Below are 14,164 nucleotides of genomic sequence, written 5' to 3'. Positions count from 1 at the left end.
ACCGGCATATGATAGGCTGAAGCCTATCCTTCAATGCGCAGGACGGATATCCGTCCTGCGCAGCCCAGGAAGGAAGAGGTAGGGAGGGAGAGGGAGGGAGCACAGAAACCGATGCGGAGGGGGGCTTTGAAGAGGCCCCCCCCCCCCCCCCCCGCAAAGCACAGCAAGCCGGCGGCGTTCAGACCCCCCCAGCTGGACATCCCCCCCTAGTGGGGAAAAAGGGGGGAAGTCTGATCGCCCTGGCATAATATTGATCTGTGCTGCGGGCTGGAGAGCCCACGCAGCACAGATCAGGCCAATCACCCCTGGTCGGCAAGTGGTTAAAGAGGAACTCCAATAAAAATAATGTAATAAAAAAGTGCTTCATTAATAATTATGTATAAATGATTTAGTCAGTGTTTGCCCATTGTAAAAGCCTTTAAAACCCTGATTTACCTTCTGACATTTATTACATGGTGACATTTTTACTGTTGGCAGGCGATGTAGCTGCTGCATGCTTTTTTGGCAGTTGGAAACAGCTGTAAACAGCTATTTCCCACAATGCAACAAGGTTCACAGACAGGAAACTGCCAGGAGTACCACAGTCCTCAGAGTTTCTTGTGGGAGGGGTTTCACCACTATATCAGCCATACAGCACCCCCTGATGGTCTGTTTGTGAAGAGGAATAGGTTTCTCATGTAAAAGGGGGTATCAGCTACTGATTGGGATAAAGTTAAATTCTTGGTCTGAGTTTCTCTTTAAGCTCAGTAAAATTACGTTGAGTGGAGTATCCCCTAATGCTTTTTGTTGGCTGCAGAGTGGCAGGCTGTCATTCGCTGCTAATATATAGGAGTTGTCCTGTGTGTTCGGTATCTGTGGATGTTTAGCGCAGTCACCCCTAATGCTGGTTGCTGGCAGTAGAGTGGCAGGTTGTCATTTGCCGCTATTATATAGGAGTTGTCATGTGTGTCGGTAGGTGCCAGTGTTGAATTACCGGTTCTTCTGGTTTTGCATCTCTCCTCATTTTATCTCTTCTCTTTTCAGTTTTCGTTCAGAGCAGACACCATGGCATCCGAGGATATCTCCCAGCTGGCCGATTCCCTGGCCAAAACTAAAGTGGGCGGAGGAGAGCTCAGCTTCAAAGGCAGAACTCTGAAGCTCAACACAGCCGAAGATGGTAAGTGTGAGCGTGTTACCTACTGACAGGAACCTGAGAGGGAACACCTTGTGTCTTTATGTATATCTACGGTGTTTGGTGTTTTTTTTTTGGGGGGGGGGGGGTTGTACTTTGTGTATTACTAGCTCAAAAAACTGTCCTTCACTTGGATTGATATAAATATTATGTAATTCTCTGGGTTGTCCCAAAATCTACCACACCAGACTACCCCCTTTTGAGTGAGATCTCTCCAGCGTACAGGATCGATAGTTTCAAACGATTTTAGACAGAAATCTATAGAAATTATGACCAATCTTTGGTATAATGATCGAATCAGCTGGGAAAATGGAGCAAGTGTATGGACCAATAACCAGGCCTTCTTTGAAGGACTTACGAGGCCAAGTCCATAAAAAAAAATAAAAAAAAGTTAGCTACCTGGCTCAGCTTGTAAGGCACGGAGGACGCCGTCAGCACCCTCCGTGCCGTTCCACCTGGTCCCCGCCGCTGCACAGCCCCCCGAACGGTCCCCGACCGCGCGGCCCGGGTCGGGCTCCTCAGCCTGTACCAAGATGGCCGGTGGAGCTGGACGCGGCTGCGCAGTCCGCATAGCCGAGAGTGCGGCTGCGCAGCTCTAAGGCCAACCCCCCGATCCACGCTACTGTTGCGTGGATCGGGGGGTTGGCCTTAGAGCTGCGCAGCCGCACTCTCGGCTATGCGGACTGCGCAGCCGCGGCCAGCTCCGCCGGCCATCTTGGTACAGGCTGGGGAGCCCGATCCGGGCCGCGCGGTCGGGGACCGTTCGGGGGGCTGTGCAGCGGCGGTGACCAGGTGGAACGGCACGGAGGGCGCGGACGGCGTCCTCCGTGCCTTACAAGCTGAGCCAGGTAGCTAACTTTTTTTTTTTTTTTTTTTTTTTTTTTTTTTTTTTTATGGACTTGGCCTCGTAAGTCCTTTAAAGAGAACCCGAGGTGGGTTTGAAGAATATTATCTATACAATACAATACAATACAATACAATAACATTTCTATAGCGCTTTTCTCCCATAGGACTCAAAGCGCTTAGGCTCTCTCAGATTCAGTAATTAGTAGGATGAAGTATTCACACAACAAAAGTTATATTTCTGCAAATGCCAGACTGAACAGGTGGGTTTTCAGTCTGGATTTAAACACGTCCAGGGATGGGGCTGTCCTGATCTGTTGAGGTAAAGCGTTCCAAAACGTAGGGGCAGCATGACAGAAGGCTCTGGGACCAAAGGTTTCTAAGTGGACTCTGGGTATGACTAGATTATTAGAACCTGTGGATCTGAGAATGCGGGGATTGCTACGCAGCTGTAACATATCTTTCATGTATCCAGGGCCTAGATTATTCAGGGATTTAAATGTCAGTAGGCCGATCTTGAATAGGACCCTCCATTCTATAGGTAGCCAGTGAAGGGAATGCAGGACTGGCGTTATGTGGCAGTGACGGGGTTGGTTGGTTAGCAGTCTGGCAGCAGTATTCTGTATCAGCTGTAGGCGGTACAAGGCCTTTTTTGGAAGGCCAGTGTAGAGTATTGCAGTAGTCCAGTCGGGATGTGATGAAGGCGTGGACTAAGGTTGGCAGATCTTCTGGGGGTATGAGGTGCTTGATTTTTGCAATGTTCTTCAGGTGAAAATAGGATGATTTCACCACAGCAGAGATTTGAGTTCTGAAGTTTAAATCCCCATCAATTAGAACTCCCAGGCTACGCACATGATTAGAGCTGCGTAGATCCGTGCCTCCTATTCCCAGTGGTGAAGACTGCAAGTTAAGTTGTTTTGTTATCATGCTCTGCCCTCCAATCAGAAGGACTTCAGTTTTGTCTGCATTTAGTTTCAGCCAGTTGTCATTCATCCATTGCTGTAGTTCACGTAAGCAGGCGTTTATAGTTAGAGTTGGGTCTGTCACACCAGGCTTGAAGGAAAGATATAGTTGGGTGTCGTCTGCATAGCAGTGGTATGTCAGGCCATGTTTTTGGATTAGTTTTCCCAACGGTAGCATGTAAATCGTGAAAAGCAGGGGGGAGAGGATTGAGCCCTGGGGCACCCCATACTTAAGTGTGACAGGGGTGGACAGGAAGGGCCCCATAGACACTTTGTGGGTTCTGCCACTCAAGAAGGATTGGAACCACTGAAGTACTATGCCATCAATGCCACAGTATTCCTGTAGCCTGTTTATCAAGATGTCATGGTCAACTGTGTCAATGGCTGCAGAAAGGTCTAGCAGTATGAGGATCGAGCACTCTCCTCTGTCTCTTGCCATGAGCAGGTGGTTGCATATTTGGATGAGGGCAGTTTCAGTGCTGTGGTGTTTCCTGAAGCCAGACTGGAATGGGTCATAACTGTTATTTTGTAGGATTCTGGCTTCTAGCTGGAGGTATACAGCTTTTTCAATTAGCTTTCCCAGAAAGGGGAGGTTAGAGACAGGTCTGTAGCTGGTCATTGCATCTGGGTCCAGGGAGGGTTTTTTGAGGAGAGGCCTGATGATTGCTTCCTTCAGTAAAGCAGGAAATATCCCTGATTGTAAGGAACAGTTAACAATTTTGAGGAATACCGGTACGAACAGGTCGGGGCAGTTCAACATGAACTGTGTTGGGCCAGGATCCAGGTCACAGGTAGTTAGGCGGACGTGAAGGAGGATGCTTGATGTGACTTCTTCATACAGAGGCTGGATCTACCTATACAGCCCAGCCTCTGTTGCTATCCCAAATCCCCCTAAGGTCCCCCTGCACTCTGCAATCCCTCATAAATCACAGCCACACTGCTGACAAACAGCTTGTCAGAGCTGGCTGTGTTTATCTCTATAGTGTCAGTCTGCTGCTCTCCCCGCCTCCTGCAGAACTCCAGTCCCCGCCTGCATCCCTTTCCTCCCTGCTGATTGGAGGGAAGGGACGGGGGCAGGGACCGGAGCTATGCAGGAGGCGGGGGAGCAGCTGAGACTGACACTACAGATGTAAACACAGCCTCACAGCATAGCTGTGATTATGAGGGATTGCAGAGTGCAGGGGGACCTTAGTGGGGTGTGGGATAGCAACAGAGGCTGGGCTGTATAGGCAGATCCAGCCTCTGTATGCAGATAACATTCTTTAAACACACCTCGGGTTCTCTTTAAGAAGCTACAATTACATTATTACCTTTTTGAAATTAAAGTTTCTTGATAAATATTTAAAGTGAACCAGAGACGAAGCACCCTCATGTACTTACCATATATATCAGTGGGAACATTAGAGAAAACACCTACCCTGCTCTCTGTTTCATCCTTCACTGCTCAGCCTGCTTCTTACCAGCCCTGATGAGAATCCTGGACTGAGCATTCATTCTGGCTTTGCTCAGGAATCCTTATAGCTGAGTCTGTCTTCTCTGACGTCTTTTCAAGCCCAAGCCTTCCCCCTTGTGGCTCTGCTATAATGTCTCAGCTAAAATGATTCCAAAGCCAGACTGAATGCTCAGTCCAGGATTCTTATCTGGACTGATAACAAGCAGGCTGAGCAGTGAAGGATGAAACAGAGAGCAGGGTAGGTGTTTTCTCTAATGTTCCCACTGATATATATGGTACATGAGGGTGCTTCGTCTCTGGTTCACTTTAAAGGACAACTGAAGCGAGAGGGATATGGAGGCTGACAATATTTATTTTGTTTTAAGCAGTACCAGTTGCCTGGCTATCCTGCTGACCCCCTGCCTCTAATACTTTTATCCATAGACCCTGTACAAGCATGCAGCAGAGCAGGTGTTCCTGACATTGTCAGATCTGACAAGATTAGCCGCATGCTTGTTTCTGCTGGGCTGAGGCCATCGCTCTCCTACTAACCCCGCCCATTCTGTCATGTGCTGATTCATCTGCCCTCCTCCCAATTGTATAGCAACATAATGCGTCACCTGAGAGGCGGAGTCCTGATCCCTGAGAGCTATGCACCTTTAGGAGCTTGTTTGTAAACATAATTTTTTATTTTTTTTTTGGTCTCCTGCAGTGCAGAAATTCTTTAGATCTGACGCAGGGTTAAGGGCTTTTATTCCCATTGTGTTTTCATACTGCAGAAATACACGGAAAACAGATACAGCGAGGCCTAAGGCCCTGTTCATACTTTCAGCGTTTGCAGAACGCATAGAAATTCGAAGAAACGCAAGTTGAAAAACGCATGCGCTTGTATGAGTTTTTCTTGCGTTCAAATGCGTTTTCTATTGCGTTTTGCACGTCACACAGGAAACAGAAAAGAATGATAGGAAACGGAGAGGGAGACGTATGCTACGCGTCCATAGATTTTCATTGCTTCCGTTTCTGTGCGTGACGCACAGAACTGCGTGCAGCAGTGCGGATGAGAAACGTATGCGTCTCATACATGTGAACGAGGCCATTAGAAAACATTAGTAACTGTTTCTATGCGCAAAGTCTGCCCGTACGCGTTCTGTAAAAACTGCTAGGAACGCACATAGACTGAACGGGGCATAAGTGTTATTGCCCAATTTAAAGAGAACCCGAGGTATGTTTAAAGAATGTTATCTGCATACAGAGGCTGGATCTGCCTATACAGCCTAGTCTCTGTTGCTATCCCAAACCCCACTAATGTCCCCCTGCACTCTGCAATCCCTCATAAATCACAGCCATGCTGCTGACAAACAGCTTGTCACTCTGCAATCAGACACAGATCACAGCTATGCTGTGAGGCTGTGTTTACATCTGTAGTGTCAGTCTCGGCTGCTCCCCCGCCTCCTGCATAGCTCCGGTCCCTGCCCCGGTCCCTTCCCTCCAATCAGCAGGGAGGGAAGGGATGCAGGCGGGGACTGGAGTTCTGAAGGAGGTGGGGAGAGCAGCAGACTGACACTATAGAGATAAACACAGCCAGCTCTGACAAGCTGTTTGTCAGCAGCGTGGCTGTGATTTATGAGAGGTTGCAGAGTGCAGGGGGACCTTAGGGGGGTTTGGGATAGCAACAGAGGCTGGGCTGTATAGACAGATCCAGCCTCTGTATGCAGATAACATTCTTCAAACCCACCTCGGGTTCTCTTTAAATATTCCTACAGTATTTTCCAATATTTTTGTATTGTTTTAATATTTGCTCTTCTGTGATCTGCAGCAGAAGAAATGATCCGGGAGATCGCAGAGTGCGACGGGCTGCAGGCGCTGCGGCTGGAAGGGAACACGGTTGGCGTGGAGGCAGCAAAGGCCATCGCTAAGGCTTTGGAAACCAAGCCTGACCTCAAGGTAAGCGTAACTGTGCCCCCTGTGGGAACATTATAAAGTAAATTGTTATGAGGAAAATGTGGAGGCAGCTGAACTTGTCACCCTGGACTCAGCCCTCTCCTTCACCCCCACATCCAATCCATTGCTAGGGCCTGCAGTTTTCATTTAGCGAAACATCTCCGAGATTTGGCCTTTCCTGACTCCAGACTCTTCCAAACTCCTTGTCCATGCCCTCATCATCTCCCGCCTGGACTACTGCAACACCCTCCTGTCAGGCCTTCCTCAGAACGGCATCGCCCCCTACAATCCATCATGAACGCAGCAGCCAGACGAATCTACTCCTCCCACCGTTCTGGCTCCACGACTCCCCTACGCAAATCCCTTCACTGGCTTCCAATTCGCTTCAGAATTAGCTTGAAGATCCTATGTTTGGCATACAAATCTATAAACAAGTCCTGCCCAACCTACATCTCTGACCTGGTTAGCTGATACAAACCTGGCCGCCCACTTCGCTTCTCCAACAGCCTCCTCTTAACCACCCCACGCATCTCGCACTCCCATGCACAACTACAGTACTTCACTAGAGCTGCCCCCATCCTGTGGAACTCCCTCCCACTGCCCATCAGGCTTGCCCCCTTCTTCAACACCTTCAAACAAGCACTCAAAACCCACTTCTTCAAGGAGGCCTAGCCCACCTCGACTCTGTCTTAACTATCTCTGCTGAGAACTTCTTGATGCACCCCCTCTTTTGTGTCACCACCCCCTCTCACTAGATTGTGAGCCTTTGGCAGGGCCCTCTCCCCTTATGCTGGGGATACACGTTATGCTTCCCCTTATCAATCGAGCCGCTGATGGCTCGATTGATAATTTCCGACAGGTCTAATGACCCGCTTGATCCCCACCCGGTCGATTCGAGCGGGAATCGATCCGAATGAGCGGGGATGCGGCGGGAGTCGATTCGGCGGCTAATCGAGCCGCTGGGTCGACCCGTGTATCCCCAGCATTACATATCATACTTGATTGTACACCCTACCCAGAATATGTGAACTTGTATTATTAGCACTACCACTCCAGTGTATGATCTGGCATTATACTACCTGTATTGTATTGTGTATCTTATTGCTTTTTATTACCTGTATTGTTGTATCTACTGTCTATTACCTGTATTGCGCTGTCAGTCACCCCTGTTATCATTGGCTGTAATCCTATGTATTGTACAGCGCTGCGTAATATGTTGGCGCTATATAAATCCAATTAATAACTTCTTCTGAAACTTGCTGATTTCTGATGTAATACTTCAGGTCTCGGACCTGTAACTAGCATGCAGAGTTCAGAAACCAGATTATCCTTAAAGCTAATGTAACCCCACCTTACAAAAAAGAAAAGTCAGATACTCACCTAAGGAGAGGGAAGGCTCGGTCCTAATGAGCCTCCCCTCTCCTCTCCCGGTCCCGCTCAGGATCCCCCGTAGAGGTATTCGACCGTTCCGGTCAAATACTGGCACTTCCGCTGCTGAAGGGAGGTTTCGTGAAGACTTCGGGAGCACTCGGGCTCCCAAAGACGGGCCGCTCCATACTACGCATGCGCGAGCGCCGTCATTGACGCACTCGCGCGTGTCTATGACATACTCGCGCGTCCGCAGTATGGAGCCGCCGGCCTTCGGGAGCCCGAGTGCTCCCGAAGTCCCCGCGGCGGCTGATTTGACCGAAGGATCCACCGGGCACCGGGAGAGGGTAGGCTCATTAGGACTCAGAGCCTTCCCTCTCCTTAGGTGAGTATGTGATTTTTTTTTTTTTTTTTTTTTTACAGTTGGGGTTACATTAGCTTTAAAGGGAACCTAAACTGAGAGGGAGATGGATGTTTCCTTTTAACCACTTGAGGACCCACCCTTTACCCCCCCCTTAAGGACCAGCGCTGTTTGTTGTGATCTGTGCTGGGTGGGCTCTGCAGCCCCCAGCACAGATCAGGGTGCATCCAGAGCGATCAGATTGCCCCCCTTTTTTCTCCCCTATGGGGATGATGTGCTGGGGGGGTCTGATCGCTCCTGCCTGCAGGCATGTTGCGGGGGGGCACCTCAAAGCCCCCCTCCGCGGCGACATTCTCCCCCTCCCTCTCCTACCTGGCCCCCCCGGTGATCCGGGCTGCACAGGACGCTATCCTGTCACATGGCGGCGATCCCCGGCCGCTGATTGGCTGGGGATCGCCGATCTGCCTTACGGCGCTGCTGCGCAGCAGCGCCGTACAATGTAAACAAAGCGGATTATTTCCGGGCCCGCAGGCTATTCATGGAGCCCCCCGCCGTGAATTGACAGGAAGCAGCCGCTTGCGCGAGCGGCTGCTTCCTAATTAATCAGCCTGCAGCTGGCGATGCAGAACTGCGTCGCTGGTCCTGCAGCTGCCACTTTGCCGACGCACGGTATAAGCGTGCGGTCGGCAAGTGGTTAAACAATACCAGTTGCCTGGCAGTGCTGCTGATCTCTTTGGCTGCAGTAGTGGCTGAATTGCAGACCTGAAACAGGCATGCAGCTAATCCAGTGTGATTTCAGTCAGAGCACCTGATCTGCATGCTTGTTCAGGGGATGTGGCTGACAGTATTAGAGACACAGGATCAGCAGGAGAGTCAGGCAACTGGTATTATTTTAAAAGGAAAAATTCATATCCTTCTCAGTTTAGGTTCCCTTTCACTGCAGATTCTTTTCTCTGTAGGTCAGTGACTCATCGTTGTAGCCAAAGAATATAATTGTTGCCCAGCAACAGCATTTTTCAAGAGGTCAGCTACTAGATTTCAACAAGTCCCCCATCCAATGGGGAGAGCCTTCAACACCACTTATCTACATACAGTTTTATATTTTTGAAGGTGATACTCGTTCAGCCAGGCACCTTAATAATTCAAATCGGCATAATAAATGCATGTTAGTTGAAATAAGTGGGTTGCCATGCTTATGAGAGCCCAGGTATCTCCTTCTTCACCTTATTAGACCTGGAGAAGTTGCTCTGTGAGAGCGATAACTTTTTTTTTTTTTTCTAATCTAGCGCAAAAAGATGTCCAGTTGAAGCCATCTTATTTTGTTTTGCTGTCTCCGCCTAATTATAAGCAAAATGTGTCCAAGTGTGAGTACCTAATCTGCTGTGATGTCACCCCCAGGGCTGTGGAGTCAGTCCAGTTTTGGGCACCTGGAGTCAGTCGGTGTGTTTCATAAGCTGAGGTGTCGGATGATTTTTTTTATTTTTATTTTTTTTTACTGACTCCACAGCCCTCAACTGCCTGCACAGACGAACTGTATAATGTTATTACAGGTCTGCTTCACTTCCCAGAATTTGCACACAAGTTCACTTTAAAGAACTGAAGTGAGAAGAATATGCAGGCTGCCATATTTATTTCCTGTTAAACAATACCAGTTGCCTGGCTGTCCTGCTGATCTATTTGGCTGCAGTAGTGTCTGAATCACACCAGAAACAAGCATGCAGGTAATATTGTCAGATCTGACAATGGGCTCTATTCACAATCATTTTCTGCATGCGGAAATGCACTTGCGGTAAATTCCCGACTGAAATGAGACCATCTTGACATTCACAAAACATTGTGATCAATGGAATTCTCAATTTTAAAAATGGACATTACCTCATAACAGCTTCCAGGTCAGCACACTGTTAAACTGTCATATCACCCACTTGAGCCATAGGGAAACATGGACATTACCTTGCTCATCAGTTGTAACTCACAGCTGCTGTTATATAACTGGTATATTTAAGTTCTGACAAAATATTGTCAGAACTGGAAGGGATCACTGTAAGAAGAAATTGGTGAGCTTCTGAGAGGATCTGACCATGAGGTAAATATGTAATATTCATTTGCAGGTACGTCATGTTTATTTTAAATTTTACTAGCTTCAGGTTTCCTCTAAGGGACAGGAGGGGTTAATAACTGCAATACTGTATCCAGTGCAGTCATTAACCCCTCCTGAGCCCCAAGTGCAGCCATTAACTTTGCTGGGTAGACTTATACTTGAGTCAATAAAAAAATCCAGCTTAAAGAGGAACTCCAGTGAAAATAGTGTAATAAAAAAAGTGCTTCATTTTTACAATAATTATGTATAAATGATTTAGTCAGTGTTTGCTCATTGTAAAATCTTTCCTCTCCCAGATTCACATTCTGACATTTATTACATGGTGACATTTTTACTGTGGGCAGGTTATGTAGCTGCTGCTGTTTTGGCTGTTAGAGACAGCTGTAAGCAGCCATTTCCTGTCTGTGAACCTTGTTACATTGTGGCAAACTGTCAAAAGTAAGGTGTCCTCAGAGTTTCTTGTGGGAGGGGTTTCACCACAATATCAGTCATACATCGTCACCCTGGTGGTCTGTTTGTGAAAAGCAATAGATTTCTCATGTAAAGGGGGGTATCAGCTACTGATTGGGATGAAGTTAAATTCTTGGTTGGAGTTTCTCTTTAAGGGAGTTGAATATTGGAGTCGACTTATACACAAGGTCGACTTGTATTCGAGTATATATGGTAGGCCTGAAAGGCAGCAGTAAATCTGAGTAGAGTAAATTCAGAGCATTAATCTTGTTGCGCTGTGTTGCCTGCTGTTCTGCAGCTTGGAATGTAACTCTGTGTTCTGTTCTCAGCGCTGCCACTGGAGCGACATGTTTACTGGACGGCTGAGACCGGAAATCCCTCCAGCATTAGTAAGTACGGTTCTATGTTCCCATTCCTGCCTGTCGCAGTTACACCAGATAACACATGAATGAGCGACCAAACCTTCAGAGAGCACTGTGACAATTGTACAATTAGTCAAGCAATTGTGCGCATGGAAATGCCACCGCAATACAACCAAGGAAAGAAAAGACACATTAATTGCAAAAAGGTATACGGTAGTCTTTATTAATCGCAATAACAGAATCCAAATGAAAACTCTGAAATCAAGAGGGAGGGGCAAGGGAGGGTGGGCTGTAAGAAGGATGGGAATTTTATGTAATAATGGCAATCACCGCAAGAGGTCAATGTATACAGAGCACTGAGGTAGGTGAAAAATGAATGAGCAACCACTACTACCTATTATTATTATTATTATTATTATTATTATTATTATTATTATCCTTATTTCAAATCAAAGATAGCTTTATTGGCATGACCAAGATTCATTACAGGTATTGCCAAAGCAAGGGGAAAAGGGGGACATGGAAGGGGGGTGGGGTAGGGGGACATGGAAGGGGGGTGGGGAAAAGGGGGACATGGAAGGGGGGTGGGGTAGGGGGAATAATGGCTAAGCAGTCTGTGGACATCTGGAAGAGAGTTTGCTGTTTGTTTTTATGTAGTGGGTATGAGGCTGTCTTCACTATTCTCCATTTTGCCTACAGATTTCACTTGGCGACGCCCTGATAACCGCAGGAGCGCAGCTCACAGAACTCGATCTGAGCGATAACGCTTTTGGGCCAGACGGAGTGAGGGGGTTCGAGGCCTTGCTGAAAAGCTCCTCCTGCTTCACCCTGCAGGAGCTGAAGCTCAACAACTGCGGCATGGGCATCGGAGGAGGAAAGGTAACTGCGCAAATGTCTAGCTGTAAAGGGAAAAACTGAGAGGAGGCGTCCATCCCTGTGACCATAACGCAGCCTCCAGTGCATGGCTGTGCAGGTCATGTGGGGGGTGTGGTTATGGGGCGTGGTTTCGGTTACTTCTGTGAATGGAACTTATTGTGACTACGGCGTGACTTGAAGTAGCTCCCTGCAGCCTGATTTTCTGTAAAGGAGTATTTTAGGGAACATGGTAAAGCTGCATAGAACCCAGACATGCCTCTACAGACCAGCGAGTCTGTGTTTGACAAGAGGGTCAGTTTTGTTGTTTTTAAAGAGAACCCGAGGTGTGTTTAAAGAATGTTATCTACATACAGAGGCTGGATCTGCCTATACAGCCCAGCCTCTGTTGCTATCCCAAACCTCCCTAAGGTCCCTCTGCACTCTGCAATCCCTCATAAATCACAGCCATGCTGTGAGGCTGTGTTTACATCTGTAGTGTCAGTCTCAGCTGCTCCCCCGCCTCCTGCATAGCTCCGGTCCCTGCCCCGTCCCTTCCCTCCAATCAGCAGGGAAGGAAGGGATGCAGGCGGGGACTGGAGGCGGGGAGAGCAGCAGACTGACACTATAGAGATAAACACAGCCAGCTCTGACAAGCTGTTTGTCAGCAGCGTGGCTGTGATTTATGAGGGATAGCAACAGAGGCTGGGCTGTATAGGCAGATCCAGCCTCTATATGCAGATAATCTTCAAACCCACCTCGGGTTCTCTTTAAAGGCAAAGCAATTTGGGATGGTGCAGAAGGAGGAACTGTTACAATGCCATATGCATTTCCTTTTACCCTTTAGCAGCCAATTTATTTAGAGGCTTGCAAGTGCATCAGGCCAATTTATTTTAGCACTTTTTAAAAAAAAAAATTCTTATTTTACATTTTCTTACTACCAATCAGTACTGTTGTAATGCATATTTATGGCCATGTGTCACTAGGGGGCAGTGTGAGGCAATAACAGAGGACTTCTGCTGTCGGTTTCTATATGTTCTACTAGTAGAAAGAGATCAAAGCATTCCAAGAATTTACAGCACAACGAGTTCTGCCGACTGAGGTCACAAGCAGTGCACTTATTTCAAAAGGGATAAGTATCAAAGCTGCTAATTTTAACCTCTTGAGGACTGCGGTCTTAAACCCCCCCTAGTGACCAGGCCATTTTTTACAAAATAGGCCACTGCAGCTTTAAGCGCTCGCTGCAGGCCCGCCGTACACTTTGACACACAAGTGATTCCTCCCCCTTTTCTGACCACCAGCAGAGCTCTCTGTGGGTGGGCTCTGATCGCTCCCAAGATTGCTTATTTTTTTTAAATTTATCGTGGAGTATTTTTTTTTATTTATATATTTTTTTGTAATTCCCTCCCCCCGCCAGCCAATCAGCGTGAGCGGCTGTCATAGGCTTCAGCCTATCACAGCGGATCACTTCCCTGCTTACAGGGGGGAAAGCCACATCCTACGGCTGTCCCCAATATAGCGCTGCCTTATGTCGCAGTGCTGTACAGTGTTCCGTCTAACAGCCCCTAGCAGCGATCGCCGCTGGGAGACTGATGACGGAGCTCATCGGCGCATGCGATCTCCTGCAATCTCCATTCGCAGTCATTCACGCCAATCTGCGTGGAGCAGTCATTGGGCAGTTAAACAATACCAGTTGACTGGCATCCTGCTGATCCCGATCCTGCTGAGTATGACAAGTGAAAAAACTTCAGGGCATGTCTTTGTACCAGAATGAGAAACTTTGGCCGATGCGCCCGTTTTGTCATTTCAGTTTTTGTCATTTCTCCTTTTTGCTTTTGGTTTTTTCCTGCAGATTCTAGCCGCCGCTCTGACAGAATGCCATAAGAAGTCCAGTTCTCTCGGCAAACCGCTGGCTCTGCGGGTCTTTGTGGCCGGAAGGAATCGCTTAGAAAATGATGGAGCAACCGCTTTGGCGGAAGCGTTTCGGGTATGGACTGCTTGCAGATTACGTTTTATCAGTGGGTGTAAAGCATACTGGAAGTTGGGATTTATCACAAAAAAAATGGGATAAATACCTCAGTAAGGGGAAGGCTCTGGATGGTACAGATGCTTCCCTGATACAGCAGAGTACCTGTTATCCAGAAGTCTCAACTAACCGGCATGCCTGATGGATAGCGGGGGCTGTCTTTTGCAGGTTTTGAGGGTCGTAAAATACCTACCAAGCCTCCAGCGACGCCTAGCAGCCTTTCTGCAGCTCCTAGCGTCAGTCCATGTAAGTCGGCATGTCAGATGACCCAGCGTGGGTCAGGTGACATGCCAGC

The 14,164-nt window shown here is 48.0% G+C and overlaps 1 protein-coding gene across 2 annotated transcripts in view; it reads left to right on the top strand.

Moving 5' to 3' along the window:
- Positions 1 to 14,164, top strand: part of RANGAP1 (Ran GTPase activating protein 1) — a 79,554-nt gene that overhangs the window by 21,096 nt on the left and 44,294 nt on the right. For both annotated transcript variants that reach the window (XM_068252045.1, XM_068252044.1), the window contains exons 2-6: positions 1,024 to 1,156; positions 6,225 to 6,352; positions 10,959 to 11,018; positions 11,691 to 11,870; positions 13,696 to 13,830. In XM_068252045.1, the coding sequence (XP_068108146.1) occupies positions 1,045 to 1,156; positions 6,225 to 6,352; positions 10,959 to 11,018; positions 11,691 to 11,870; positions 13,696 to 13,830 (615 nt within the window). In that variant the 5' untranslated portion in view covers positions 1,024 to 1,044. The remainder of the gene's footprint in view (positions 1 to 1,023; positions 1,157 to 6,224; positions 6,353 to 10,958; positions 11,019 to 11,690; positions 11,871 to 13,695; positions 13,831 to 14,164) is intronic.

This window comes from Hyperolius riggenbachi, chromosome 9 (genome assembly GCF_040937935.1).
Source record: "Hyperolius riggenbachi isolate aHypRig1 chromosome 9, aHypRig1.pri, whole genome shotgun sequence".
In the NCBI taxonomy this organism is placed as follows: domain Eukaryota; kingdom Metazoa; phylum Chordata; class Amphibia; order Anura; family Hyperoliidae; genus Hyperolius; species Hyperolius riggenbachi.
Note: the sequence above shows the minus strand (reverse complement) of the source record. Positions and strands in the feature narration are given on the sequence as shown.